General features: G+C 40.9%; 1 protein-coding gene across 1 annotated transcript in view; it reads right to left on the bottom strand.

The window, feature by feature from the left end:
• Positions 1-26,311, bottom strand: part of LAMA2 (laminin subunit alpha 2) — a 455,074-nt gene that overhangs the window by 33,570 nt on the left and 395,193 nt on the right. Inside the window, exons 48-51 of the mRNA XM_081312969.1 lie at positions 12,895-13,019; positions 11,351-11,513; positions 6,954-7,098; positions 5,553-5,694 (exon numbers count right to left, since the gene is read on the bottom strand). Of these exons, the coding sequence (XP_081169095.1) occupies positions 5,553-5,694; positions 6,954-7,098; positions 11,351-11,513; positions 12,895-13,019 (575 nt within the window). The remainder of the gene's footprint in view (positions 1-5,552; positions 5,695-6,953; positions 7,099-11,350; positions 11,514-12,894; positions 13,020-26,311) is intronic.

Below are 26,311 nucleotides of genomic sequence, written 5' to 3'. Positions count from 1 at the left end.
CTTGCAAAAAACCTCCCCAGCAACACATTACAATAATCCAATGATCCCCCCCCCAGGACCCAATAATTCTGATTTTTTAAATCAATTTTTACCATATTCATGTTACCACTCCACTAGTCAGGAAAAACTATTTCATAAATAGATTGACCCTGAATTTTGCACAGAAGCTACGCTAAAGAAAACGGAGCTATTCTGAGATACCTGGCTAACTTATATATTCACCAACTTACCATCCAAGTGAAAGATGCTTGTGAAAATAAGAATTTATCTGGCATTAGATATGAAACACAATCTTCCACAATTCATATATGTACAGAATTGTAATATATTCTAATTTAACAGCTTAAATGTTCATAAACAGCACTTTTAAAATTTTGCTTCATTGTTGTTGGTAGGCTTTCTTTTTTTTCTCAATTGCGCTGCAGCCATCTCAGCAAAGCGTAGCATCCCGCTTTCAAAAACTGGCAGTACTCAGAAGTTTAGATTAAAAAATAAGGAACTATCTCCATTCTATTCTATTTTGCCAACTGAAGTTAATGTAAGGATGGGGTAATTTGCATGCTGTTTATTCTCATTTCCCTGTGGACACCAACAGAGCTAGAGAAGTAGATCTGGTAATAATAAATACAATTTAGTTTTAACTTAATGTCAAGCATTATTCTCCCATGTGAATTTTTCCCTGTTTCTTAAAAGTCTATTGCATTTTTATAACAATTTTACTTCCCTCTAGTATTTCTTGGGCTATATGATGCTCAGATTTAGAAATTTGATTTGAAGTGATTTGATCAAATCTCTGAATGAATCATTGTTCTGAATGAAGTTGTCAAATCCAATTGGGAACCGCAAATCAACTCACAAAAATCACATTGATCTAGAAAATCTACTTGAACCAATTTAAAATGTTGAAACATGTCCAAAATTGATTTTACGGTTCATTTTCAAGTAGGAACCATGATATTCCTTAATTACTTATTTAAAGGAACACAGCACAGTTTACAAAGATCGGGAAGAAAATCTCTGTCCTCAGCCTCATCACATGAACTTAAATTCTAATTTTAGCATACACATGTGTAGGACCCATCTGAATAAAGGAAGTCTTGGAAACAATTTTGAAGTTTTGTTTGAAGCAATGAAAAAAATGAAGCTAATTAAAAATGCCATACATGACAGACAAGGCTTTGGCTTCTAGTGTCAATGGAAACAAATCTGAATCTTATTACCAGGACTGCTATCGAGAACCTTTAGCTACTATAGTAGTCTTCTGTAACCCGTGAGGCAAAGATGAAAGCAACAGGGGAATGAGAATAATCAGCTTTATATCTGCCTTACAATCATACAAAGTCTTCTTGTTGTCTTCCGTTCAAAACAAATTGCTGGACTATTTGGATTTTTATTCAGTTCAACCCCAAAGGACACTTCCTTAACATGCACAGAAACAGTTATGTCCTTGAAAGAGATATTCCTCTAGCCTTTATGGAAATATGAGACTTTAGTTCTTCTAGACTGGTGATTGCCAGAAGCACTGGATTGCGGCTGACATCCAGGGAATTGCTGTCTCAGCCTTCTCAAATACATCAGCTTGAAAAGTCCAGGTTAGATAGTGTTTTTTTTTTTTTAAAAATCTATCCATGTTTTCAAATTCTCACTCCTCCAACAGTTTTAGCTAAGTTGGATCATTAATCTGACCCACACTGAGTTGAAACATAGACTGCTTTTTCAAGCCAGTATTATTATAATTCATATCTAGTCTTTTTCTTTCCTTAGGATCCTGATCTAATTAATTTAAAAGAAATAGGGGGGGGGGAATGAATGAAAACAAAACCAAAAAGCGAAACCCAGCACAGCAAGATGTAAACCGCTGTGTGAAGATGCTCGCTAAGTGTCTGTTGCTGCGATTGTACCCAGCATGAGGCAGGTCTCTGTTAAGCACTTGGGGGTAGCTTGATGTGCTGCAGCAGGATCGGTTGCCAACTGAGCAAGCCCCAGAGCAACAGCTGGAATAAAGACATACACAAATTGCTTTTGCTTTGCCACTGGCTGCAAGCGGCACTTAACCCATGCAAAGCTTACAGCATGCAAGCATTGACTTAAATGTTATGTCTTTTACCTTGATTTCATACTAGATAAAAAAACAGAATAAAAATAAAAAAGGGAGAAGAAAAAAAACAGTTTTGTTATTTTTGACAGTTTTGTAATGATACAGCTTTTTAGATAGGTTCAAATATAGGGAATGGACATATTTCTTTTAAATAATTTTCCCTGTATCATAGTTTTGCCAGTAGGGAACGACATGCCCAGGAAAAGCAAAAGTTCAGGCAGGACTTAGCTAAACTGGTTTTCTCAACTTGATATAAGCACGGTAAATATTGGGGCTTTTTCTAGAGTTGTAGCACCTGATAGTGTTTTTGCCCAGCTTCAGCTGGAATACCAGCTTTTGAGGATCTCGTTACAATGATTCATGCCCATATTATCATCCAGGTTGGATGCAATGTGTTTTACCTGAAATTGTCTTTAAAGAGCCCTTTGACGCTACCTTACTTCAGAATGCAGTAGACCCTGTGTTAACAGGCACTTGTCTTTGAGAGCACCTGTGATAAGAATCCTGCCCTGGCTATCAATTAGTTTGCAGGTGCCATTTTTGACATATTTGACCATTATTGCTTGGCGTCAGGGTACATACAGACCCCTTGCTTCAACCAAAATTGGCTGAGGGAAAGATTGCTTCCAGGTAGTATTTCATTTTGGAGAACTAATGGCAGCTGAGGCCAGAAACAGCTGCTTCCTAGAGGTAGCACCAATCTCTAGAATAGTCTTCCAGTGGAGTTCAGTCTGGCCATCTCCCCCCTCCCCCAGTTTCATTCAGCAAAATATATTCTGGAGAGCATTGTAATCATGTTTGCTTTTATATTTTGTGTTATTTTATTGTTATTTAGCTTTTATATTTGTACTGTTGTTTTTCTTTATACTGTTTTAACCATCATGAATAGTTTAGTTGTGGGATGGATGGATGGATGGATGGATGGATGGAGGCAGGGAGGGAGGGAGGGAGGGAGGGAGAGAGAGGGAGGGAGAGAGAGAGTTTTCTGGGCCAAAATACTGGTACCACTTTACAGCTAAGATTAAGGCAGAGTTAGGCTATTGAGTAAGTCAGTGGTTCTCAACCTTTTCTTCACCACAGACCCCCTTTAAATACCTTTTGGGGCCACGGGCCATGGACCCTCAAGACTTAACAAAAGATTTAAATCGTAACATTACTTCAAGCCTTTGTGGACCCCGTGTGATGACATCATGGCCCCCCAGAGGTCTGCAGACCAAAGGTTGAGAACCACTGGAGTATGTGATTGGTGTGTGAGGCTGGAGAAGAAAGTGAAAAGCTGTGCTGCCCTTCCCCTAACACATCCCTTTCATTCCAATGCCATCTTTACTGAATGTGTGTGTGTAGGTGGTGGTGGTGGGGGGGAAGGCAGTCAATTATGTGGCTGAGAAGACAACAGAAAGCCAAATGAAAGTCCTTTAGACATCTTTTACAGTTAGATTCTCCTAATGGGTTATTCTATTATCTGGCATCTTGGAAAGCCATGGAGACACTTCATTCCAAGATCTGCAGAACCAAGCAAGCGGGAAGAGCTAGGATTTTCAGTACATTGTCTTCCTTTTCAGAGACTTTCTCTTTCGGTTTCATAAAGGTGTGTTAAGCCTGCTAACACTTATTCTGCTTAATTTCCTGTTGAAAATGGGCAGGAAATCATTTTTCAACAGATTCTCTGTGGAACTCACAAGAACTTAAACATATGGCCAAACAGAAGCAAACGGAAACAATAATAAACAAATAACTGCATCAGCAGTTCCATCAACCAACAGAAGGTTATTTGGACTTGCTTCTCCTTTCCAGATCTCTGGGTACAGAAATAAGGAGATTGCACGTCTATTGTGATTAATTTTTAAAGGTGAAGTTGCCATAACTTTAGTTGCTATAACTAAAATACAGTATCTGGATTGTACAGTATTTGCAACTATATTTCATTTATGTTTCTGTAAAGCACCAGAAAGGTTCCATAGTTTATTTATTAACAGTTTAAATATCTAACAAATTCCAATACCTATGCATCTTCCTACAGAACCAGAACTGAAAGCTTTACAAAATGTATTTTATACAAATAATTTGACAACGAAGCAGGAATTTCAGGTATTGAACTGTGATGTAAATTAATAATAATAATAATAAAAAATCCATTGCAGGAATCACCAAAATAGGGTCAAGTTATATTGTATGTTCTTTCTCAACGTCTTGATGCATGATTCCCACGAAAAACTAAGGTTCAAAATGTGTTAGGTTGAGAAGAAAAGGAATATGACAGTTTCTTTATAGAAACAGATGTCTTGTTTTTTTGTCTGCACAGGTTCTAGAGTCATGTTCTTATTTGCTTAAGTCTATTTTCAGCCTCAATATTTTAGCAAATGAAACAAAATAATGCCACGAATGAAAGGCGATCCTGGAAATCCCTTCTCTTTCCCCTTTTAGATCCTCACTGTGTGGGTGCACATGCAGGCTGGAGCAGCCACCAATAGTTTAGGAACCTGCATGCTTGTTCAATATATAAAATATGGGAGCAATCGAAGTTACACATGCAATGCATCAGTTGAAGACTACAGAGAGGAACTTACAAGCCTATGCAAGGTAGACCAGTTGTACAAGACAGGTCAAATATTTACTTCAAACCTCATTGTCTTTAAAGCGATGAAGGTCAAATCAGGACCACATTGGTAAAGTTTATTCTCTACCGTGTTAGTGACCTCAAAAACAAGGGTTTTGTGTGGTGTGTGTATATGCATGTATATGCGTGTGTATTATGTTTCTATTTGGGTGTATAAATAAACAAAAAGATTTCTTTGAGACATTATTTTCTCTATTACAGAAGCCATTACGAATTATGGAAGACTTAAAATGGATTTTTCACTAATCACTGGGAGATGTTCAGCAGAATATCCATTATGTAGTTATTTGGCAGTTAAAAAAATCAACAGAAAAGCACACTTCTTCAGACCAAGTAGACTATTATTCCATTGTTTATTTTATTTGAAAGATGCAAAAGTTAGCAAGGATGGGGGCAGTAACAGGAAAAAAGGAGGGGGCAAAGGATCTACATGGCTGTCTTTATAGGTCTCTCAAAAACTCTCAACCTCCCTGTTGAAAAGCCTGATCGTTTATAAATAAAAGTAGCCTATCCCAAAGGTGCTTTTTCAGGAGGCAACTGGGAAATCATCTGTGGGACAACCATACCTGGATGATTGAGAATCTCCATAGACAAGAGAAACCTATAATTCCCTAATTAAAGTCGTACAGAAGGCAACAGCAAATTTCTCCCGTATTGACCTGAAAACTGTACAGATGGATCCATGTAGTTGCCAGGAACTGGACCTAGTGCTAGGGTGATTATATCTTACCATTTTGTAGATTTCTCTAACATACTGGGAAATAAAGTCTTGTTCAATGAATGAGGCAGATTTTGCTATTGAATCTTTATAATTAACTATATTTTAAGTCACACTACCTTAGGTTTCTTCTCAGCGATGGCAGTCCACCAAAATAAATGGGCTCATTAGCTTTCAGATTGAGACCAAAGTGCTTTCCTGGAGAAACTGCTGGTATGATTTCTTCATTGTTAGAATCTATGTCTACAATTGATATATTAGCTGGGGAAATACAAAAACGTTAGTGTGTGGGTACATATAGCTGGAAATATTTCAAATATTTTTTCTCTCTTTATCCAAATGGTACTTATGATTTGTACCATTTAACTGTATTTTCAATATACAGAAAGTCCCTGGATATTTGAGGATGGAGGGGATTGTGAGGAATGCAAAGATCACAGAATTACACAGTTGTAAGGGAGGCCTTCTAGATGAAAAACAGAGAGGAAATTCCTGCTATTTGAGTGCATCACCTTACATGTAGGCCAATATCATGAAATAAATCTATTGTGACATTTATCTCAAGAAATATGTTATACAAATTTAGAGCAGAACAGTGAAAACATAGGAATATAAAGAGATACTTCAGAAAACAATTAACTTGGCTTTACTTCTCAGAATAAATGTGATCAGTTGGACTTGTTATAACATCTTAGAAAGTTCAGCCTCAATTTAGAGATAAATCTAGGAAAGTTTTAATTTGTTGGGAAAAAAACACATTCCCAGATTCCAGATCTTAGCAAACCATACTAGTAGATAGAAAAGTTCACACTGGATCACATTTTTCTCAAGTTACTCAGCAGTGTGTGAAAGTCATCTGGAAATGTTCATTCATTATACTGAAATTATGTTCAGTTTGCTTGAATTCTTACATTATCTCTAAAATATTGGGTGGAATTCAATAGCAAGTATAGTTTCTGTATACATTTAAGATATCCTTTCTATCTAAAGGAAGCCTTTTTTTAGGAAATACCAGGGTTGTGGCACTTAGCAAAATGAAACTAGTTTGTATTATGAGCACAGAGATAACACCAGCAGCATTTATTTCACTGCCTTTTAAAGTCACTTTAAGAAATGCAAAATATGAAAGACACTGTAAAATACAAAACTGACTTCCATTCAAAAGAAATAGTGTAGATTTGTTTTATGAACTTTGGAAAAACATCGGGGCACTGCATGAAAAATACATTTTTCACTTGGAATACATTTCTGTGTGTAATTTAGGTAGCTGTGAGGTAGAATAATGCCTAGAAAATTAAGCTATCTCATTCAAAACAAAATCATAAGGGACCAATTTGACACTGCAATCAGTCACAACTAACCTGAGCCATCTATAATTGAAAGCAAAAGAAGTTGCTAAATCATTTTCTTCTATAACTTTTTAAATCTACAATTTTATACATTATCTTCTCTGTAATTAGGTGGTTAGCCATGTTGGATAAGATAATTAGTATGTTTCTGTTATCCGTGCAAGAACTCACCTTGTTTGAGAATTCTTGACAAGGTGAATGATTTCCATTTCCCATCATTGTGGCTCTGGTTGCCGACAACTGAAGCTGTTCCTGAGCCTAGATCATAGCTGACTTTAATATGCCCATCGCTGAGTTCTATGCTCATGAAATCCTTCTGTTAGTGAGAAACATAAATTACAGATGTTGATTCAGCCTTTGTATGATACTGTAAATCCCACTCTGTACTTTTATCTACCAATCATAGATGAAGTGACTGTTCCTTCCATTATCTCCAGTCCCCAACCATTTCGCAAGATTTGCCTGCCCCCAATCTCCCCTTTTTAAAAAGTTTATATGGTTGAAAAAAGAAATTGTTGTTCAGATTCATTTAAGGAACCGATTGTGCAAACAGTAGGAACAATTTCTTCCAATCTGAAAAGATAAATACCTCTCTGTACAAGAATTCAAATTACTATTTTTATTGGAAAAAGATAATCTCTGTGTGTCTGCACTACACAGACATGCAAAGACACATTTTATATTTCCAGGTAAGAAAGGCAGTAAAAATGAATGATTGTGTTTCAATCACATATTTACATTCCAATATTACTGAATATGAAGGTACGAGATTCATTTCAAGAAAATATAATAATGAATGATGATGAACAAAATCAGATTGCAGTATTCATTGCCTTGTTAGGTGGGAGCATCCAGATAACTTTCATTATTTGGTTATTTTAGAAGCCAAGCAGGGTCAACTTTGGAATCCCACAGCTTTAGAGATTCTGGAAGAGATCAGAGGTCAGTGGCAAGCCACTTCTTTGACCCTGCAAAGACAATGATACAGATGCCCGGAATCAATCTAAGGATGCCTTAACTTAATGAGGCAGTTAGAGACTGGGTCTTATTCCTAGAAGAAACAAACTTTTATGGATAATAATCCGATGATGAATTTTTCATTCAGACATTTTTCATTAAGGAATTATGGGATGACTGCAGCGGTAATGTCCCACAAAGCAAAAAAACAGCAACTTGTCCCCAAAATGGAAAAAAAGGAGAATTCATGTCTTTCTAGCTTAAAAAAGTGATTCTTTGGAACATACTTATAGTCTTATAAGAACTGCTTGCTATCTTTTGTATATATATTGATTTAGAAAAAGTTAGCTTTATGAATAAATATTACAAAATCTAAAAAATAATTACAAGCATATAATGCCAATTCTTAGTTAAAAGAAGCATTATTTTAGTCATCTATCAATTAAATATGTTTACAACTCATAACCTGGACTTTTGTAGGAATATTTTTTTTAATATATAAGATTTCAAGTAGCTTTTGCAGCAGAAAGTAAATTGGTTGGAGTTATCAATATTTACAAGAAACTTTATTCTATGCAATGTTCAAATACACTAAACATTTTTGCAAATTGAGAACCAACATTATAAATATCATATACAACTCATAACTTAATCTTCTTCAAGCCACAAATGTAAATCTTGCTAAAATCTACTACAGTCAGCCTGCTACTTGGAGAAGAGGTTATCAGAAAATCAAAGAAGGAGTACCAGGAAAAAATAAAAACATGAGCAACCACACCCAGTTTTCATTTTGCTCCTGGGAAAGGCAGCCCTCAGTGAAAAAATAAGAAAAAGTATCAATCACTCCACTGATAGATATGTTTGAATATTAAGGGTACAGGGATATATTGAAATCTATGGTTATAAATTTGTCTCGAAACAGTATTTTGCATGTAGTATTTGCTGTTAAAAGAAAATAAAACTCTGGCTTCTGGTTTGCGTGTGCGGCGCTTCCAGATGTGCAGGAAGAGTCCACTCCCTGTTGTCCAATCTTTCTTCCTTGGAGGACCCTGAAAAGGTCTAAAGTCACCCTGGAGGGGCAACCACCGCGTGGAGGCTCTCCCTGTGATTTTGGAAGGGCGTCAGCCCTCCGCTTGAATTCAGAGCAGCTCCTTTGGCCTGAAGAAGAGACCGGCCATGAAGATGGCCGATCATTAAGCCGCTCCCTGCCAAAAGCCAAAAGCACTACCTAGCACTAAGAAGCAATCTGGAGGACCTGGGTGAGACTTTACCTTTCTTATTCCCCTAACCATCTTCCTGTGGAACTTTTCTGAAAATTTCCTCCCCCCCTTTTTTTTAAAGAACAGTGTTTATATACGTGGGGAATAAATTTCAAAGCCTTACAGCCTCAAAAAAAAAAAAGTGATTCAGCAAAGAAATTAAGCAATCTTATCTGTACTTACTAAAAAGCTTCTATTTTTGTGGTGATCTACTACCCTATTTTCTGTTTAAGCTGTGAATTAAGAAAAAAAAAAGAATAGACTAATGCTACAAAAGTTTTATATTAATTTGGAAAAAAAATTACATCACATTTTATATGCTATTGATGACATTTTGTGGTGAATCTTGGTATAGCAAATAAATCCTTTTCTTATTGTGAGAGCTGACTGAATAACAGGGCTGTCCTTGACATTACTTTCAAAGATAAGTGAGGGAGCACCTGGCACTGAAAACAACTCTTTTGGAGGTGGATAATAATTGACTCTTATTAAAATAGCCTCCATGGAAGATTTAGCTATAAACAACAATGAAGTGGATGAATACATCCCACCACTTAATTACAAACTAATACTAGACACGATTTTGGCAATGACAGAGCAAATTAAAGCCAAACTGCAAGATAAATCTAACATCTTAAAGCCACCAAATCAAACTCTGACCTTAAAGGAGGAACTGACAATCCAAAAGCAAACAGAAGAAGTGGACACTAACACTAAAATAGGAGACTACAAAGAAAAACAAATGCAACCTACAGAGAACCTTAAAGTCCAAATTTCAATGTTAACTACAAAACTTACAACTCAAAAAGTAACAGCACCCGAAGAAAGCAATATTAAGAGTGAGGACTTTAAAGGCTATGTTGAGGATTCAGCTAATCAAATGACAACCATAACACCAGCTACTACTTTCTACCTAACCCAGATGGAATTGGAAGAAGAAAAAGACCAGACTGATCTAATGACAACTATATTACATCCAACATCAAAAACTGAGCTATTAAAACAAAATTTTAATGGCTATAAAGGGGACACTTTCTTTGCAAAACTGATATTTGGATGGTCTCCCTGGATTCAAATAAAGGGTGTAGGAAGAAACATTTGAGAATTTAAAGATGCCAAAAGGGAAACCTGATTGGCACAAAAGGAAGGTGAGAGTTAGATTAAAAAAAATGAATTTGTCTCTTTTTTGGGATTCCTAAGGATAGAGTCTGAAAATATCTTTTAATGGATTAAGGGGAATCTCTAAAAAAAAAAATAAACTGATTTTATATTTAGTTTTTAGATCTGTAAGGGAAAACAAAATTAAACTTTTAGAATATAACTCTGAACTATATTATAGAATCTGAAATCACATATAGAATATATTAGTTGTAATGATATAGACAGAAACTCATTTTGTATTTATCTTTCAAAGGAAAGTTGGTTATTAGAATCGATATATATTATAGAATTTGGAAAGGAATAATATGAGATATTTTGCTATAATTGGTGAATTGTTAAGATGATAAATAAACGTTACTGGTAAAAAATAAGAATGTTTTGAAATGAACATTGTAAGTTTTGTAAACAGGATAACTACTCTCTATTGAAATAGGGAAATGTGGGTTACCAAAAATGTAAGCGATCTTACATTTAACATAGGCTAACCTAGATTACTTTATTTCAATTAGGTAAAACCTAAAAGCAGGATATTGATGTGTATTAATGAAAATATATTGAAAATTATTTTAATTGACTAGGTCACAATTAGAAATGTATTAATTTGATTAATTTGACTATGTTTTAACTAAGGGAATCAGAGAGGGAATCCCTGTTGATGTAACCTGTGCTATTTACAAATAACTTGTTATTTGATATTGTTTACTTTTGATTCCCCAACCACTGTATTGCTTCACAAATATTTGACTGTAAATATTAAAAAAAAATAAAACTTGTAAACAAAAGAAAATAAAACCCCTATGTTTCCTAACAACACCAAAGTCATTGTTAAAATAAGTAGATAAATTCCAGTGAATGTTTACATTACACAATGCTCCTCTGTAACTGCTAAGGGAGTGCTGACAGATACTGTATATAATACTGTATATAATACAAGTGGTTCTTGGGCAATGCAACTTACACTAGGAATAATAAGAACAGTCATATTAATGATCTATATTATACTGTTAGTGTTATACGAGCTGTTGTATTAAATCCTCATAAATTATCCTACTTTGTCTATAAACAGCCTTAAAACTCAGTGTTCAATGTAAAATTCATCCACAGGGAAACTGACATATATTTAATTTCTCTTTACAGGAACTTGCAGATGCCATAATGTGAATAGCACAAGTCTAAGAAGCATAGTTTTACCAAGTCTAGAGTAGCAAGATACATCAGGAGAGCAGTTGAAGAAAATGTCTTGAATTTGAACATGACCATAGAGATATTAGGGTTCCATCTTATGGGACGGCTCACAGTAGCATAACCTTCTCCGTCAAACTGAACAGTTCCCTCACCATCTGCCACCTGGGGGCTGTGATGTGAAGAAATACAAAATAATCAAACTTGAAAACTGTTAGATATCAGAATCATCTAAAAGCTGATTAAAATAATCATATCAGTTAGAATGATTGAGACAAAGATGAGTCTATCTGAATCGTTCATTCAAATTGATTGGTACAGATGATTTGAATCAAATTTTATGTAGCACAACCATCTCATAGCAGGTGCATGTATGCACGTGCAAAGGTCCACTGAATCATTTTAGCAAGTACATTTTATTCAGTCATCAATTTAATTTGATATCAAATCAAATATATTTGATTTGATGTAGTACTGTATATCAAGTGCTTGAACCAAAACCTATCAATTTATTGATTTGAAGAAATAGAGTTTAATTTCCTGCATTCAGGGAATCAGATAGCTAAATGAAGTAGAAACACAAAGCTGTGAATCAAAGTTTCACACAGCTCATGTATGATACGAAACTTTGCTGAGATACGTATTATATAAGTTATATTTGCATCCATATACTGACATCCGTAAGATGGTAAATGTGGACATCTATGTTATAATGTCATCACACAAATGACACATATTTGCAAGATCCATCATGCTGTCATTAGGTAGTTGCATAATTTACATGATGTCATGATGCATATACCACCATTCTAATATCATCATGTGTTGATACTGTTCCTGCACTATCTATTTGTATATATCTATAACTATATATCTATATCTACATCTATATATGTCTATGTCTATCTATCTATCTATCTATCTATCTATCTATCTATCTATCTATCTATCTATCTATCTATCTATCTATCTATCTATCTTTTAGAAATGTAAAGATTAACTTTATATTCTTGTAAATGTATAGTTCCTGTATATTTTCAGTCATTCATTTACCATGTATATGTACTGGGGAAGGGATGGTGAATATTGTGAGCTATGCCATACAATTTTCATTTTTCAGAGTGTTTTATAATGATTGGGGTTTCAAAAGGCTGATCCTTAAAGGTTCCCCCGCACATGCGTGCTAGTCGTTTCTGACTCTAGGGGCCGGTGCTCATCTCCGTTTCAAAGCCGAAGAGCCAGCACTTGTCTGAGGATGTCTCCGTGGTCATGTGGCTGGCATGACTAGACACCAAAGGTGCATGGAACGCTGTTACCTTCCCACCGTATTGGTCCCTATTTTTCTACTTGCATTTTTATGTGCTTTCAAACTGCTAGGTTGGCAGAAGCTGGGACGAGTAACAGGCGCTCAACCTAATTATGGCCTTTCAAAATGCCTTGCTATATAAAAAGAAGTACTAGTATATTGAGAAAAAAAAGACTGTGAGATGCTCAGCTACTTATTTTTAAAAAAATAATTACAGTAAATAATATTATGGGGAAAAAACCCTTACCTTACAGCACAGCCTTTACACTCTCCTTCAATGTCTCTGAAATTCCATAGTCCTATTGGTTTGCTGTCCAAATAGGTTTCTCCCATGCATCCTGTGAAAGTAGTGACTCTCACAGCATCAGATTTCTGGAAAAAGAAAGTATGCCAGCTAAGTACTGAATTCTTTATTCATAGACTCTCTATTACAATTTGTAACAAAAGCCAGTATTTGTCCATACTGCCTAATTTTCAACAGAAGTAGAAGCTATTAAGACAGAAATGATTGACATGGACAGAGAAACATGCCTTCTGTGTCATAGCACCTGCCCTGTGGAAAGAGGTTGTCCCTGAGATCCAGGTGACTTCCACGGTGCTGGCATTCCTGAGGACCTTAAAGACCTGATTCATCTCTCATGTGGTGGAATGGGAGAAAGCTTGCAGGTATATCAAAATAGTTCCTGGTGATCCTGTACTCTCCTTATACCCTATCACGAACCTTTTAGCTGAGACCATTTTGAACCTTAAAAGGTAAAGGTAAAGGTTCCCCCACACATGTGTGCTAGTCGTTTCCAACTCTAGGGACCGGTGCTCATCTCCGTTTCAAAGCTGAAGAGCCAGCGCTTGTCCGAGGATGTCTCTGTGGTCATGTGGCCGGCATGACTAGATGCCAAAGTCGCACGGAATGCTTCCCACCGTAGTGATCCCTATTTTTCTACTTGCATTTTTACATGCTTTCGAACTGCTAGGTTGGCAGAAGCTGGGACGAGTAACAGGTGCTCACTCTGTTATGCAGCACTCGGGATTCGACCTGCCAAACTGCTGACCATCTGATCGACAAGCTCAGCGTCCTAAGCCACTGAGCCACTGCATCCCTGAACCTTAGAGTAAAGGAATAGCAATGCTGGTATTGATTAGTAACATCCAAGGGAAGTCCATGTACCCAAAATGGTATCAGAGATCGTCACTACTCTACAGCATCTCTCCCAACCTAATACAAAATAAGGCAAGCAGGATATTTGGCAATATGAAACCCATTCTTGTTGGAACCAGTGAGAAACTCATTTGGAACATCAGAAGAGTCAATAACTTTCCCTGTTTAAATCAACCAATGTTGCAGATTGGTTTTGTACAGAGAAAGACAGATGTATATGTGTTTAGAAACAAGTCTTTGTTCTCTAGAAAGCCACTATATCCTAGTACCTGAGGAACTTGCATAAGATTTAATCAGCAGTTTCTGAAGTACTGGGAGGACATTACAAAGACAGGACAGATGCCTCTGTGCAAGCCAAGTGTCTACTCTCTCTTGCAGTCCATGGCAACGTGGCTACAGAAGGTAGGGCCAGCACCTGAGTGGGAATGGAGTCTGACAAAGCTTTAAACTGGCAAAAGAGCTAACATATTTCTTTATCATTCCATTGTCATTGAGGTGCTGTAGACTGATACACGGCAAGATAGACACAAAGGCACTAAGACAACTAAAGTGGTCTGGAGGTCAGATGAAAGCAATGTAATTAGGATACTTCCCTTCAAAAAAACCCAGTGATATTTTATATACAAACACATTAAGGTCCAACAAATTCATTTTTTTAAATATGTGTATGATAAACCATAGTTTATTGAATCTTTAAGAAATTTTCCTCTTGTTTAGGCAAAATAGAAATTTCTAATTCCTTGTTCCAGTCAGTGTTTTAAAATGGCATATGAAACAGACTGATCAATAAAAAATATTTATAAAGACTGTTGTGGAATTTATCTTATTGGCCTTTAGTGATAAAAATCTAATAACTTAGATGTCTCTGAAGCTGAAAATGCTACAGGTCCAAACTGAGAATAGCGCTTCATTAAAACGTATTTTTTGTGATTCCTTAAAATCATTATATTCAGTGAATAAATAATTACACATTTAAACAGGGCTTTATGTTTTCACACAACAATATTCTTTTGATCAACATACCTACATTACTATTCATGGCTGGACAAAGCAAATGGATTCTCTGCATTGGTCTTATTGGTAAAAAACCTGTCCTTCAATTTTGCAAATGTAAAATTATGGTCCCAATTATTCAGAGGATTGAACACCTAAAACTAATTGTGACTTCTTTATAAGTTATTTACAATACAGGTAATCCTTGAGTTACAAATGTAATAAAGCCTGCCAATTATATTCATAACCTGAAGATTCATCACATTAAATTTATTTATTTATTTTTATTTTAATTCCATTTATATCCCGCCCTTCTCCGAAGACTCAGGGTGGCTTACAAGCTTAGCAGTAGCCTTCAAATGAACGTGATCCCTTCCTGCTTTATCCAATGCATTCACTAATCAAAGGCACAGGTCATTAAGTGCACATGAGTGTGTCAGGGTGGGGAAGGCCATGGGTTTTTCTTTCTTTCTAGTGCTTCCAATCACCCAAGGCTTCCCCCAACCCACTGAGATATCTCATGCTTCCCCCCTCCCATCCTGCCTCACTGGATCTCCACAGGCACTGGGCCTGTGGAGACTCACCTTTCAAAGATTTCGATGATCAAGCAAACTGACTCCTCTCCACCCTCTCTGCCACGTTTTCTTTGTCTGCTCTTGGGGCTCCAAAAGAGGAGCAGTAAGAACAGATGCTAAACAAGAGGAGCACACCCTACTCAGCTTGGCTGACTCACTGAGGTTGCCTACCCAGGGCACCTGATATGCTTTTGGAGCACTGGGCAGCCTCGGTGAGTCTGAAGAAGCAAAAGGACAGAGGCCTGAAGGAGTGCAAGATCGCGCCCCCAAAGGCTTCAGTTCTCCACACCAAAAGCTTTTGTAAAGAGATGGAAGGTTTCAGGGGTGTGATCTCATGTTGCTTCAGGCCTCTGTTCTCCATGCCAAAAGGAGGCCTTTGTGGGTGCAATCTCATGCTCCTTCAGACTCGGTGAGTCAGCCAAACTGAGCAGGGGGCACTCATCTCACTCTGCCTCTGTTCTTAATACTCCACCTTTGGAGCTCCAGGAGCAGGCAAAGAAACTGTGCTGCCACACAACCCCCCCCCCCCGGCAAGGAGGCTGGAGAGGAGACAGCTTGTTTGAGAAGAGAGAAGGAGCGGTGAGCCTGTTCTGGAACTCTGGATCTTTGAAAGGTAACTGAGCAGTCGGCAATCAGGTGGGGAGAAGTCAGTGGGCTAGCATAGCAAGGCCGTGCTTGTTAGGTCCCTATGGGGGGGGGATAGGCAGAGGGAATGTTGCAGTGTCTCTGTGGTCGGACATAAAGGTGAATGATTGCTGTGGTGCTACAACTTTCATAACTTTGGGACTGTGTCATAAGTACTTTGGGGGGGGGTCGTAACTTTGAACTGTTGCTAAGTGAACTTGAGGACTAGCTGTATAAATTTCTAGGGCCATCCATTCACCCACAACCTTTATGAACAAATTGCTTATTGATTACTGATGTAGATAAATGGTAATTATAATGAAATATAAGAGTTTCACTGAAACTCTTGAATAAAAATATATGTGTGTATGACAAGTTCTAATACAACATTTTTAAAATTTTGCTTCTTTTTTCTGGTTCATTATTTATTTATTTATTTAGTTGCATTTGTATACCGCCCTTTCCCTGAGGACTCAGGGCGGTTTACAGGGAATTAAAAAATCCAACATACAAAAGTTAAAACCATATTAAAAAATATTAAATTGACCCTGTACACAATTAAAACCCCAATTAAAAATTTCTCCTCAGCCTGGGCCCGAGAGCTCAAAGAGCCAGGTCTTCAGGCCCCGGCGGAATGATCGGAGGTCGGGGGCAGTTCTCAGCTCCACCGGCAGCTGGTTCCAGAGGGCAGGCGCTCCCACTGAGAAGGCCCTATCCCTGGGTGTCACCCGCCGGCAATCTCTCACCGGCGGAACCCTGAGCAGACCCTCCCTGTGGGAGCGCACTGGGCGAAGGGCGTTTGATGCCGGCAGCAGGTGTTCCCTCAAATAACCCGGACCCAGGCCATGTAGGGCTTTATAGGTAATAACCAGCACCTTGAATTTCACCCGGAGGGCAACCGGAAGCCAATGCAGCTCGCGGAGTAGAGGTGTTACATGGGAGTATCGGGAAACCCCCATTACAACTCGCGCGGCCGCATTCTGCACCAGTTGAAGCCTCCGAGTGGTCTTCAAGGGCAGCCCCATGTAGAGAGCGTTACAGTAGTCCAAACGGGAGGTCACAAGCGCATGAGTGACTGTGCGTAGGGCGTCTCGGTCCAGATAGGGACGCAACTGGCGCACCAGGCGAACCTGTGCAAAAGCCCCCCTGGTCACGGCTCCTATGTGATCTTCAAAATTGAGCCGTGAATCCAGGAGGACGCCCAAGTTGCGAGCCCTATCAACGGGGGGTAACACCTCACCCCCCATCATTAGAGGTGGAATAACTTGGTTAACCCGAGACGCCGATATGCACAGCCACTCAGTCTTGGCGGGATTGAGACGAAGCCTGTTTCTCCCCATCCAGACCTGAACCGCCTCCAGGCACCGGGACATCACGGAGAGGGCGTCACTGGGTTGGTTCGGGGTGGAAAGAAAAAGTTGGGTATCATCAGCGTACTGGTGATACCCCACCCCAAAACCACGAATGATCTCGCCCAGCGGCTTCATATAGATGTTGAACAGGAGAGGCGAGAGAACCGACCCCTGAGGGACTCCACAAATGAGAGGCCTCGGGGCGGATCTCTGCCCTCCTGTCAACACCGACTGCGAGCGGCCCTGGAGGTAGGAGGAGAACCACCGTAGCACGGTGCCTCCCACTCCCAACCCCCTGAGACGCCGCAGCAGGATACCATGGTCGATGGTATCGAAAGCCGCTGAGAGATCTAATAGGACCAGGACAGAGGAGCAACCCCTGTCCCTAGCCCTCCAGAGATCATTCACCAGCGCGACCAATGCCGTCTCCGTGCTGTGTCCGGGCCTGAAGCCCGATTGGTACGGGTCCAGATAATCAGTTTCCTCCAGGAACAGAGGGAGCTGATGCGCCACCACACTCTCAACAACCTTCGCCAGAAAGCGAAGGTTGGAGACTGGACGATAGTTGTTTAAAACAGCCGGGTCCAAAGCAGGCTTCTTGAGGAGGGGTCTCACCACCGCCTCCTTCAAGGCGGCAGGGAAGACACCCTCCTTCAAAGAAGCAGTTATTACTGCATGGAACCAGCCTCGTGTTCCCTCCCGAGCCGCATAAGCTAGCCAGGAGGGGCACGGATCCAACAAACAGGTGGTGGAGCTCAGTCTCCCCATGATCCTGTCCACATCATCAGGGGAAACAGGGTCGAACTCAGTCCAGATAACATGCTCAAGACCGCCTGATTCCTCCACATCAGACTCTGCCCAGTCAGAGTCCAAGCCGGTCCGGATCCGAGCGATTTTGTCCGTCAGATGATGACTGAACTCCTCGGCTCGTCCCTGCAAGGGATCCTCCCTCACCTCCTGGTTAAGGAGGGAGCGAGTCACCCTAAACAGGGCGGCCGGGCGATTATCTGCGGACGCGACAAGGGCGGCAAAGTAGTTAGACTTCGCCGTCCTTATCGCCACAAGATAAGACCTTATAAAGGTTCTTAACTGCAATCGGTCGGATTCGGATCGGCTGGATCTCCAACCGCTCTCTAGACCTCGTCTCCGACGCTTCATCTCCCGGAGCTCCACCGAGAACCATGGAGCCCAACGGGATCTGCGCCGAGTCAGAGGTCGCATGGGTACAACACAGTCGAGTGCCCTGGTGGCAGCCGTTTCCCAGGCCTCCACCAGAGCATCGACTGGGCTGTGGGTAAGGGTGATAGGTATCGGCCCAAGCGCCCTCTGGAACCGGTCCGGGTCCATTAGGCGCCTGGGGCGGAACCACCTGGTCGGTTCCGCCGCCCAGCGGCGGGGGATGGCATGACGGAAAACCAGCCTCAGGAGGTAATGATCTGACCATGACAGAGGGGTGATGGACGGAGAACCCCCTCCCAGATCATCCAACCACTGTCCAGACAGGAACACCAGGTCGAGAGTATGATCCCCCTCGTGAGTAGGGCCCTCAATAACCTGGGTCAGGCCCATGGCTGTCATGGAAGCCATGAACTCCCGAGCTAACTCCGACGACCCCCCCAGTGATGGCAGGTTGAAGTCACCCAGGACTATAAGCCTGGGGAACTCCACCGCCAACCCTGAGAGGGTGTCGAGCAGCTCAGGCAGGGCTGTTGCCACACAGCTGGGCGCCAGGTATGTGAGCAACAAGCCCAACTGAACCCGAGGACCACATCTCAAGAGGAGGGATTCACTCCCGGCCATCTGGACAATGGTGGCCTCCCGGGGACACAAAGTCTCCCGAATAACCACTGCCACCCCACCACCCCTGCCCTGAGCCCGTGGCTGGTGCAGCACCCGGAAACCTGGCGGGCATAACTCGGTGAGAGGCACCCCTCCCTCCGAACCCAACCAAGTTTCCGTGATGCACGCCAGATCCGCACATTCCTCCTCGATCAGATCACGGATGAGGGGAGCTTTGTTAACTACGGATCTAGCGTTAAAATAGACCAACCTGAGCTCAGGGGCCTGATCACCCTCATCCCCGGGTAGGAGGGTGCTAACCGGAGGGTCGGAGCGCGCCACCGCTCGGAGATAGCGGGGGCGCGATCCCAGATGTTGATATGGCCCTCCGCGCAAACACCTGCTGCCATTCCCTATCGCCGTGGGGATTTGAAGCCCCACCCCCACATTCCCAGAACCAGCAGCCACCTCCCCCGACCCCGTCCCGTCAGGACCTCTAACAGGACCAGACTGAGTGCCGGTTAAAGATTCCCTCCCTACCCCCCCCTCCCTCCCCCTCCCTAACCTCTTAAAATAACCGGCTAAAAATTTTATCAGGGGCCTCTTAGCATGTCTTGACTCGAGGCCCCTATCTAAGCCCAGCCACCTCTCGGAATCCCAAAGCTTGGGATCGTCATTAAGGGGAGTATGGAAACAGGCGACAGGTCGCGCCCATGAGGCAGGAACTGCCCTAAGGGCATACAAGTCCGCTTCGGAGTAATAATAAATCATACTGCGCTGAGATAGTCTTTTAGGGCAGATGTTGTGTCCAAAGGATCGCTCAATGATGGTGTATAGATGGTAAAAAGTCCAGTAGGCACCTCTCCTAGTCTGCAAAGCCATCTCAGCTCTCACCTGAGATGGAAATCCAAGGGACAACCTCAGTCGTCCTCTCACTCCGGCTGAGGAGTCCAATCAGGAGCAGAGAGAGAAAAGGGGATCCTGAGCCAGGGCCACCCCAACTGGTCTCTCACACCAGTGAGGTGGTTACTGGCCAGTCCAAAACCGTCCTCCCACCACGGTCCGGTCCCAGCCACACTGGACTATCAATAGGAGGGATCTTAGTTCCCATCAGGCATGGAGCTAGCCATAATGCCTGCCTGTCAGCCGGAAAAATAAGAACAGGCAGGCCAGGCCTCTGTCAATCCTCGCATCTCCGGCCAGCGCCACCAGTCCGGGGGGGGGGGGGAAGAACAGGAACATTCTTTCCCAAGCACCCATCCGCCAGTCCAGGCAATCTTCTAACGGCGGAGAGAGGCAATCCCAGCAGATGTATTAAGTCCGGGAATTCGCCAACATGTCCGCCGGGGCCGATGACCAGGCCCACCATCTGCAGCCACCATCCGGGAGGAGAAAAAGGCTCCGCGCCGCCAAAAACGGCGCCAGCCAGCTGGTGATCGTAAGAAGATCTCTAACCGGTGGGGATCGTCGCCGCTGCCCCTCCGACAAGCAGAGGGTATTCACGGCGAACAGGCAGAAAGAAGGAAGGCAGGGCAAGGCGTCCCGGACTTCTCGGCGCCATAGCGGAGAACAGCAGGTCGGCAGGCAGGCAAAGTCTCAAACGCCGCAGTTCAAATCAGAAGCCGCTAGCTGGGGGGGGGCTGAGCACCACAAAAAAGCAGCGCCCAGCAGCTGTTTTAAAATCCCCCCAATCCCCAGAGACGCCTCGGCAAGCCGGCAGAAGAGGGAAGCAAGGAAGGCATCCCAGACTTCACATCGCTGTCGCAGTGCTCAACGCCATAGCGAAGCTCGGCAGATCGGCAGGCAGGCAGTTCTCAAGAGCCGACAGTTCAGAGCAACAAGCTGACAGTTCGGAGGGGGGGGCTCAGCGCCACGAGGAGCAGCGCCCAGCAGCTGTTCCAGAGTCCTCCCAATCCCCAGAGTCACCTCGGCAAGCCGGCAGAAAAGAAAAATCAGGCAAGGCGTCCCGGGCTTCACGGCGCTGCAACTGCGTTCGGCGCCATAATAGAGCTCGACAGGTCGGGAGGCGGCAGTTCTCCAGCGCCGCTAGTTTGGAGGGGGGGGGGCTCAGCGCCGCAAAGAATAGCGCCCAGCAGCTGTTTGTTAACTCCCCCACCCCCAGAGTCGCCTGTCCATACCGTGGGCCTCCCTAAGCGAATTCCTTGGAGCCCTCGAAAAGCGCCCGAAGCTTAGGTTGCGTCCGTCGCCATCTTGGGCCAAAAAAAATAAAAAAAATAATAATAACAAAGGCATTTTTGTTTAAAAAATTAGAACAAGTACCTTAAAACCAATCAGCAAGAGGGTGCTTTAGGGATGTTAGGATGAGCCTTAGTTTTTTTTTATCATTTAGAGTAACCTTTTAATCTTGGCTTTGTGCAATCATAATTATCACGTTAGCAATATAATCACACAAACCACAGCAGTTTGAAGAACACTTTTTGTAACTGCTGAACTGCTGAAAGAGAATTGTTTTCACTGGAAGTTGTTTTTTTCAAAAGTATTTAATTATCTTTTATGTCTCATTTCATCAATATCATTTTATTTCCAGATATTTAGCAATTTGAGACATATAAGCACCTGGTACTTTTCATAAAGAATTATAAGTATTAAAAATATTAATGTATGAACATCTGGAGAACAAAAACTTGACTTTCAAAAAGAGACATGGCATGAATTCTGAAAAACTTCAAAATTCACTGTGAATATGACAAACTTGGCATTACAAACTAGACAATTCACATTGAAAAGAACTTTTAAAAAGCAAAAAATGGATGAGAGAAGAAGCAAGTTCAGAAATGGAAGTATTTTTTGAATGTTATACCTATCTACTATGATGGGCTCTTAAAGAGAAAAGGGTAAGTATAGTTGTTATTACTGTTGGTCATACCTCAGACAGATGTTTAGATTGAATTTGGCATTTCTATCGACATATCAAGTCTTTCCCAAGGTCCTAAGATAGGCAGATGTTGTTGGTGTTATTATTGTTTTTGTTTGATTGGCTTTTAGCAAACTAGTTGGAAATGTCTCTTATTACGTACCCATGATTTACATTATGAAAGAGGTCAGGTGTCTTTTGAAAGAGGTCAGGTGTCTTCCAGGTGCTACAGCCAGTAGGGACAAGAAGCGTATTTCCAAAATAAGCAAGAATGCCAGCAAGGACTGTGATGTGGAGGCTATTGTACATCTTGGCACTAATGATCTGTCCCAAAAAGATGTACTCTCTGTGCAGAATGATTTCCAGAGCTTGGGGCAGGAACTTAGCAGAATAGGCTGTAGGCTTACTTTTTCAGAGGTTTTACCAGTGTATAAGGAGCAAAATGGAAAAGGCCAGCGTATAGCAGAATTTAATATGTGGCTAAAGGAGTGGTGTAAAGGAGAAGGCTTTGGTTATATTAGTCATGATGTCTGTAGCTGGTCCAATGAAAAAATGTATAAAAGAGATGGTCTGCATCCATCCAAGAAAGGGACGGAGTTACTTGGCAATAAAATCACAGCTTTTTTGGAGGAACATTTAAACTAAATAATGGGGATAGTGAGTTAATTGATACAGTACATCACTGTCCCCGGCAATCTAAGAAAATAGGGGAAGCCAGGCACCACACAAGTTATGCAGCAAGTAAACACAGCGTCAGTCATAAAGGACTCAAATGTCTATACACTAATGCACAGAGTATGAACAGTAAGCAGGGTGAACTAGAAATTCAGGTAAATGAGGGCAGATATGATATTGTTGCCATTACGGAAACATGGTGGGACGAAACCTACAAATGGAACACACAGCTAGAGGGATTTAAACTATTTAAAAGAAACAGACTAAACAAAAGAGGAGGAGTAGTTGCTCTCTATATAAGAAATAACTTTATCTCTACAGAAATAGAGCACAACAATGACGAAAACTGTAAACCTGAAAGCATTTGGGTCAATATAAAAGGGGAAAAATGACATTGCCATAGGTGTATACTATAGGCCGCCCAACCAAGCAGAGGAAATAGATGAACTATTTGCTAGTCAGCTAACTAAGGTATGTAAGAAGCACATCACAATAGTAATGGGGGACTTTAATTACCCTGATATCAACTGGGAGACAAACTCTGCACCAAGTGGAAGATCAAACAGATTCCTGTCAAACCTAGCAGACAACTTTCTCTCCCAAAAAGTAGAGAAGGGAACTAGGGGATTAGCCATATTGGATTTAATTCTCACAAACAGAGATGAAATGATAGAAGGTGTCGAAGCCACAGGAACCTTGGGGGGAAGTGATCATGCAATATTGGAATTCAACATTCTGGAGGCACAAGCAATAGAACACAGCCAAACTAGAGTCTTGGACTTTAAAAGAGCTAATTTCAATAAACTTAGAGAGACCATGGGAAGAATTCCATGGATGAGAATCCTAAAGGGGAAAACAACTCAAGAAGCTTGGAAAATTTTGAAAAGTGAGATAATAAAGGCCCAGTCTAGTACAATACCAACAAAGAAGAAAAATAACAGCTCTCAAAAGAAACCAGCATGGCTGCATAAAGAACTCTCTGATAAATTGAAAGATAAAAAGGACAAGTATAAGAATTGGAAAGAGGGGCACATAACTAAGTCAGAATATCAGCAAATAGCCCGTGCCTGCAAAGATGAAGTGAGGAAAGCTAAGGCTCAAAATGAACTAAGGCTTGCGACCAAAGTCAAAAATAACAAAAAAAAGCTTCTTTCAACATATAAAAAACAAGAAAAAAGTTAAGGAAATGATTGGTCCATTAGTGGGGGAAAGTGGCAAGAAGGTGACAAGCAATAGGGAGAAAGCAGAACTATTTAATTCGTTTTTTGCATCTGTCTTTACACAAAGGGAAAAAACAGTCCAACCTACCCAAACCAGTGCCATAAAAAACAGAATAGAAACGCAAGTTAAGATAGGCAAGAAAATGGTAAGTGAGCACCTGTCCAGCCTAGACGAGTTCAAATCACCAGGACCAGATGGATTACACCCCAAGGTTCTCAAGGAACTGGCAGACGTGATCTCAGAACCACTGAACTATATTTTTCAAAGATCCTGGAGCACTGGGGAACTACCAGAGGATTGGAAGAGAGCTGATGTAGTTCCCATCTTCAAAAAAGGGAAAAAAATAGATCCAGGAAACTACAGACCTATCAGCCTGACCTCAATACCTGGGAAGATTCTGGAAAAGATAATCAAACAACAAATCAGCGAACACCTTGATGCAAACAAAGTCATCACTAAAAGTCAACATGGGTTTGTCAAAAACAGATCATGCCAGACAAATCTTATTACATTCTTTGACCAAGTGACAAAATTAGTGGACCAGAGGAACGCTGTAGATATAATTTACTTGGACTTCAGTAAGGCATTTGATAAAGTAGATCACAACCTACTACTTGATAAGATAGAAAAATGTGGGTTAGATAGCATTACCACCAGATGGATTCGTAGCTGGCTGACAGGCCGTACTCAGCGTGTGGTCCTCAATGGAACCGCATCTACATGGAAGGAAGTGTGTAGTGGGGTGCCCCAGGGCTCTGTTCTGGGCCCAGTGCTCTTCAATATCTTCATTAATGATTTGGATGAGGGGATAGATGGGGAACTCATCAAATTTGCAGACGACACCAAGCTGGCAGAAATAGCCAATACTCCAGAAGATAGGCTTAAGATACAGAAGGATCTGGACAGACTCAAACACTGGGCACTATCTAACAAAATGAAATTCAATGGTGAAAAAAGTAAGGTTCTACATTTAGGCAGGAAAAATCAAATGCATAGGTATAGTATAGGTGGTACCTTGCTCAATAGTAGTAACTGTGAGAGGGATCTCGGAGTTTTAGTAGACAATCACTTCAATATGAGCCAGCAGTGTGCTGCAGCTGCCAAAAAAGCCAACACAGTGCTAGGCTGCATTAACAGAGGGATAGAATCAAGATCAAGTGAAGTACTAATACCACTTTACAATGCTTTGGTAAGGCCACACCTGGAATACTGCATCCAGTTTTGGTCACCACGATGTAAAAAAGATGTCGAGACTCTAGAAAGGGTACAGAGAAGAGCAACCAAGATGATTAGGGGGCTGGAGGCTAAAACATATAGGGAACGGCTGCTGGAATTGGGTATGTGTAGTTTAATGAAGAGAAGGGTGAGGGGTGACATGATAGCAGTGTTCCAATATCTCAGGGGCTACCACAAAGAAGAGGGAGTCAAGCTATTCTCCAAAGCACCTGAAAGCAGGACAAGAAGCAACGGATGGAAACTAGTCAAGGAGAGAAGCAACCTAGAACTAAGGAGAAACTTCCTGACAGTTAGAACAATTAACCAGTGGAACAACCTGCCTCCAGAGGTGGTGAATGCTCCAACACTGGAGGCTTTTAAGAAGAGACTAGACAGCCATTTGCCTGAAATGGTATAGGGTTTCCTGCCTGAGCAGGGGGTTGGACTAGATGACCTCCAAGGTCCCTTCCAACTTTATATTATTATTATTATTATTATTAATCTGAACTATCATGGCCATAATGGACATCCTTCTTCAATGTATTACATAAATAAATAATGGGCTAGGATAGTTGGAATTCCTGCTATGTGTATGATACAGTTGTTATTGCTAATTAATTCCCCACCTTGTTTACTATTTTATGTTCTACTTTGATTGTATATTTGTTATTTTGTTTTTATGGTGTGAACTACCTAGAGTATTTTGGGGTTGAGAGATCTCTAAGTTGAATAATTAATGAATTAAATATGTAATTAAGAATCCCAAAACCACAGTATAATTTCTGACGGTATTTTTCTACAAATTTATGCATCACTTCAATTCAAATGATAACACTTATTCAAAGTTTATGCATATACAATATTGAAATGCATGAATGAAATTATCTGTGGATTATGTACCTATTTATAGCACTAAGATTGGATAGGAAATACCAGGATTTAAACTACTGGAAAAGTATCAGATGAGAAGAAAGAGTTAACAAAAGATATAGAAAATTACTTGAGATTTAAAGCAGATGCTGATAATAATAAAAATGATATAAGAGAAGTGAAGCCAAATTGGATTTTAAAAAAGAGTTTAGGATCCAAGTTGGATCTGTCAGTCTATCCACCCATCCATCCCAGTACAAGGTTTATACAAAAATTGTACATGTAATTATAAATTACTATATGAACTTAAAGAATGTATATATTATGGA

This window comes from Vipera berus (genome assembly GCF_964194415.1).
Source record: "Vipera berus genome assembly, chromosome: 1".
In the NCBI taxonomy this organism is placed as follows: domain Eukaryota; kingdom Metazoa; phylum Chordata; class Lepidosauria; order Squamata; family Viperidae; genus Vipera; species Vipera berus.
The sequence above is the reverse complement of the archived record's forward strand: the minus strand, read 5'-3'. Positions and strand labels throughout refer to the sequence as shown.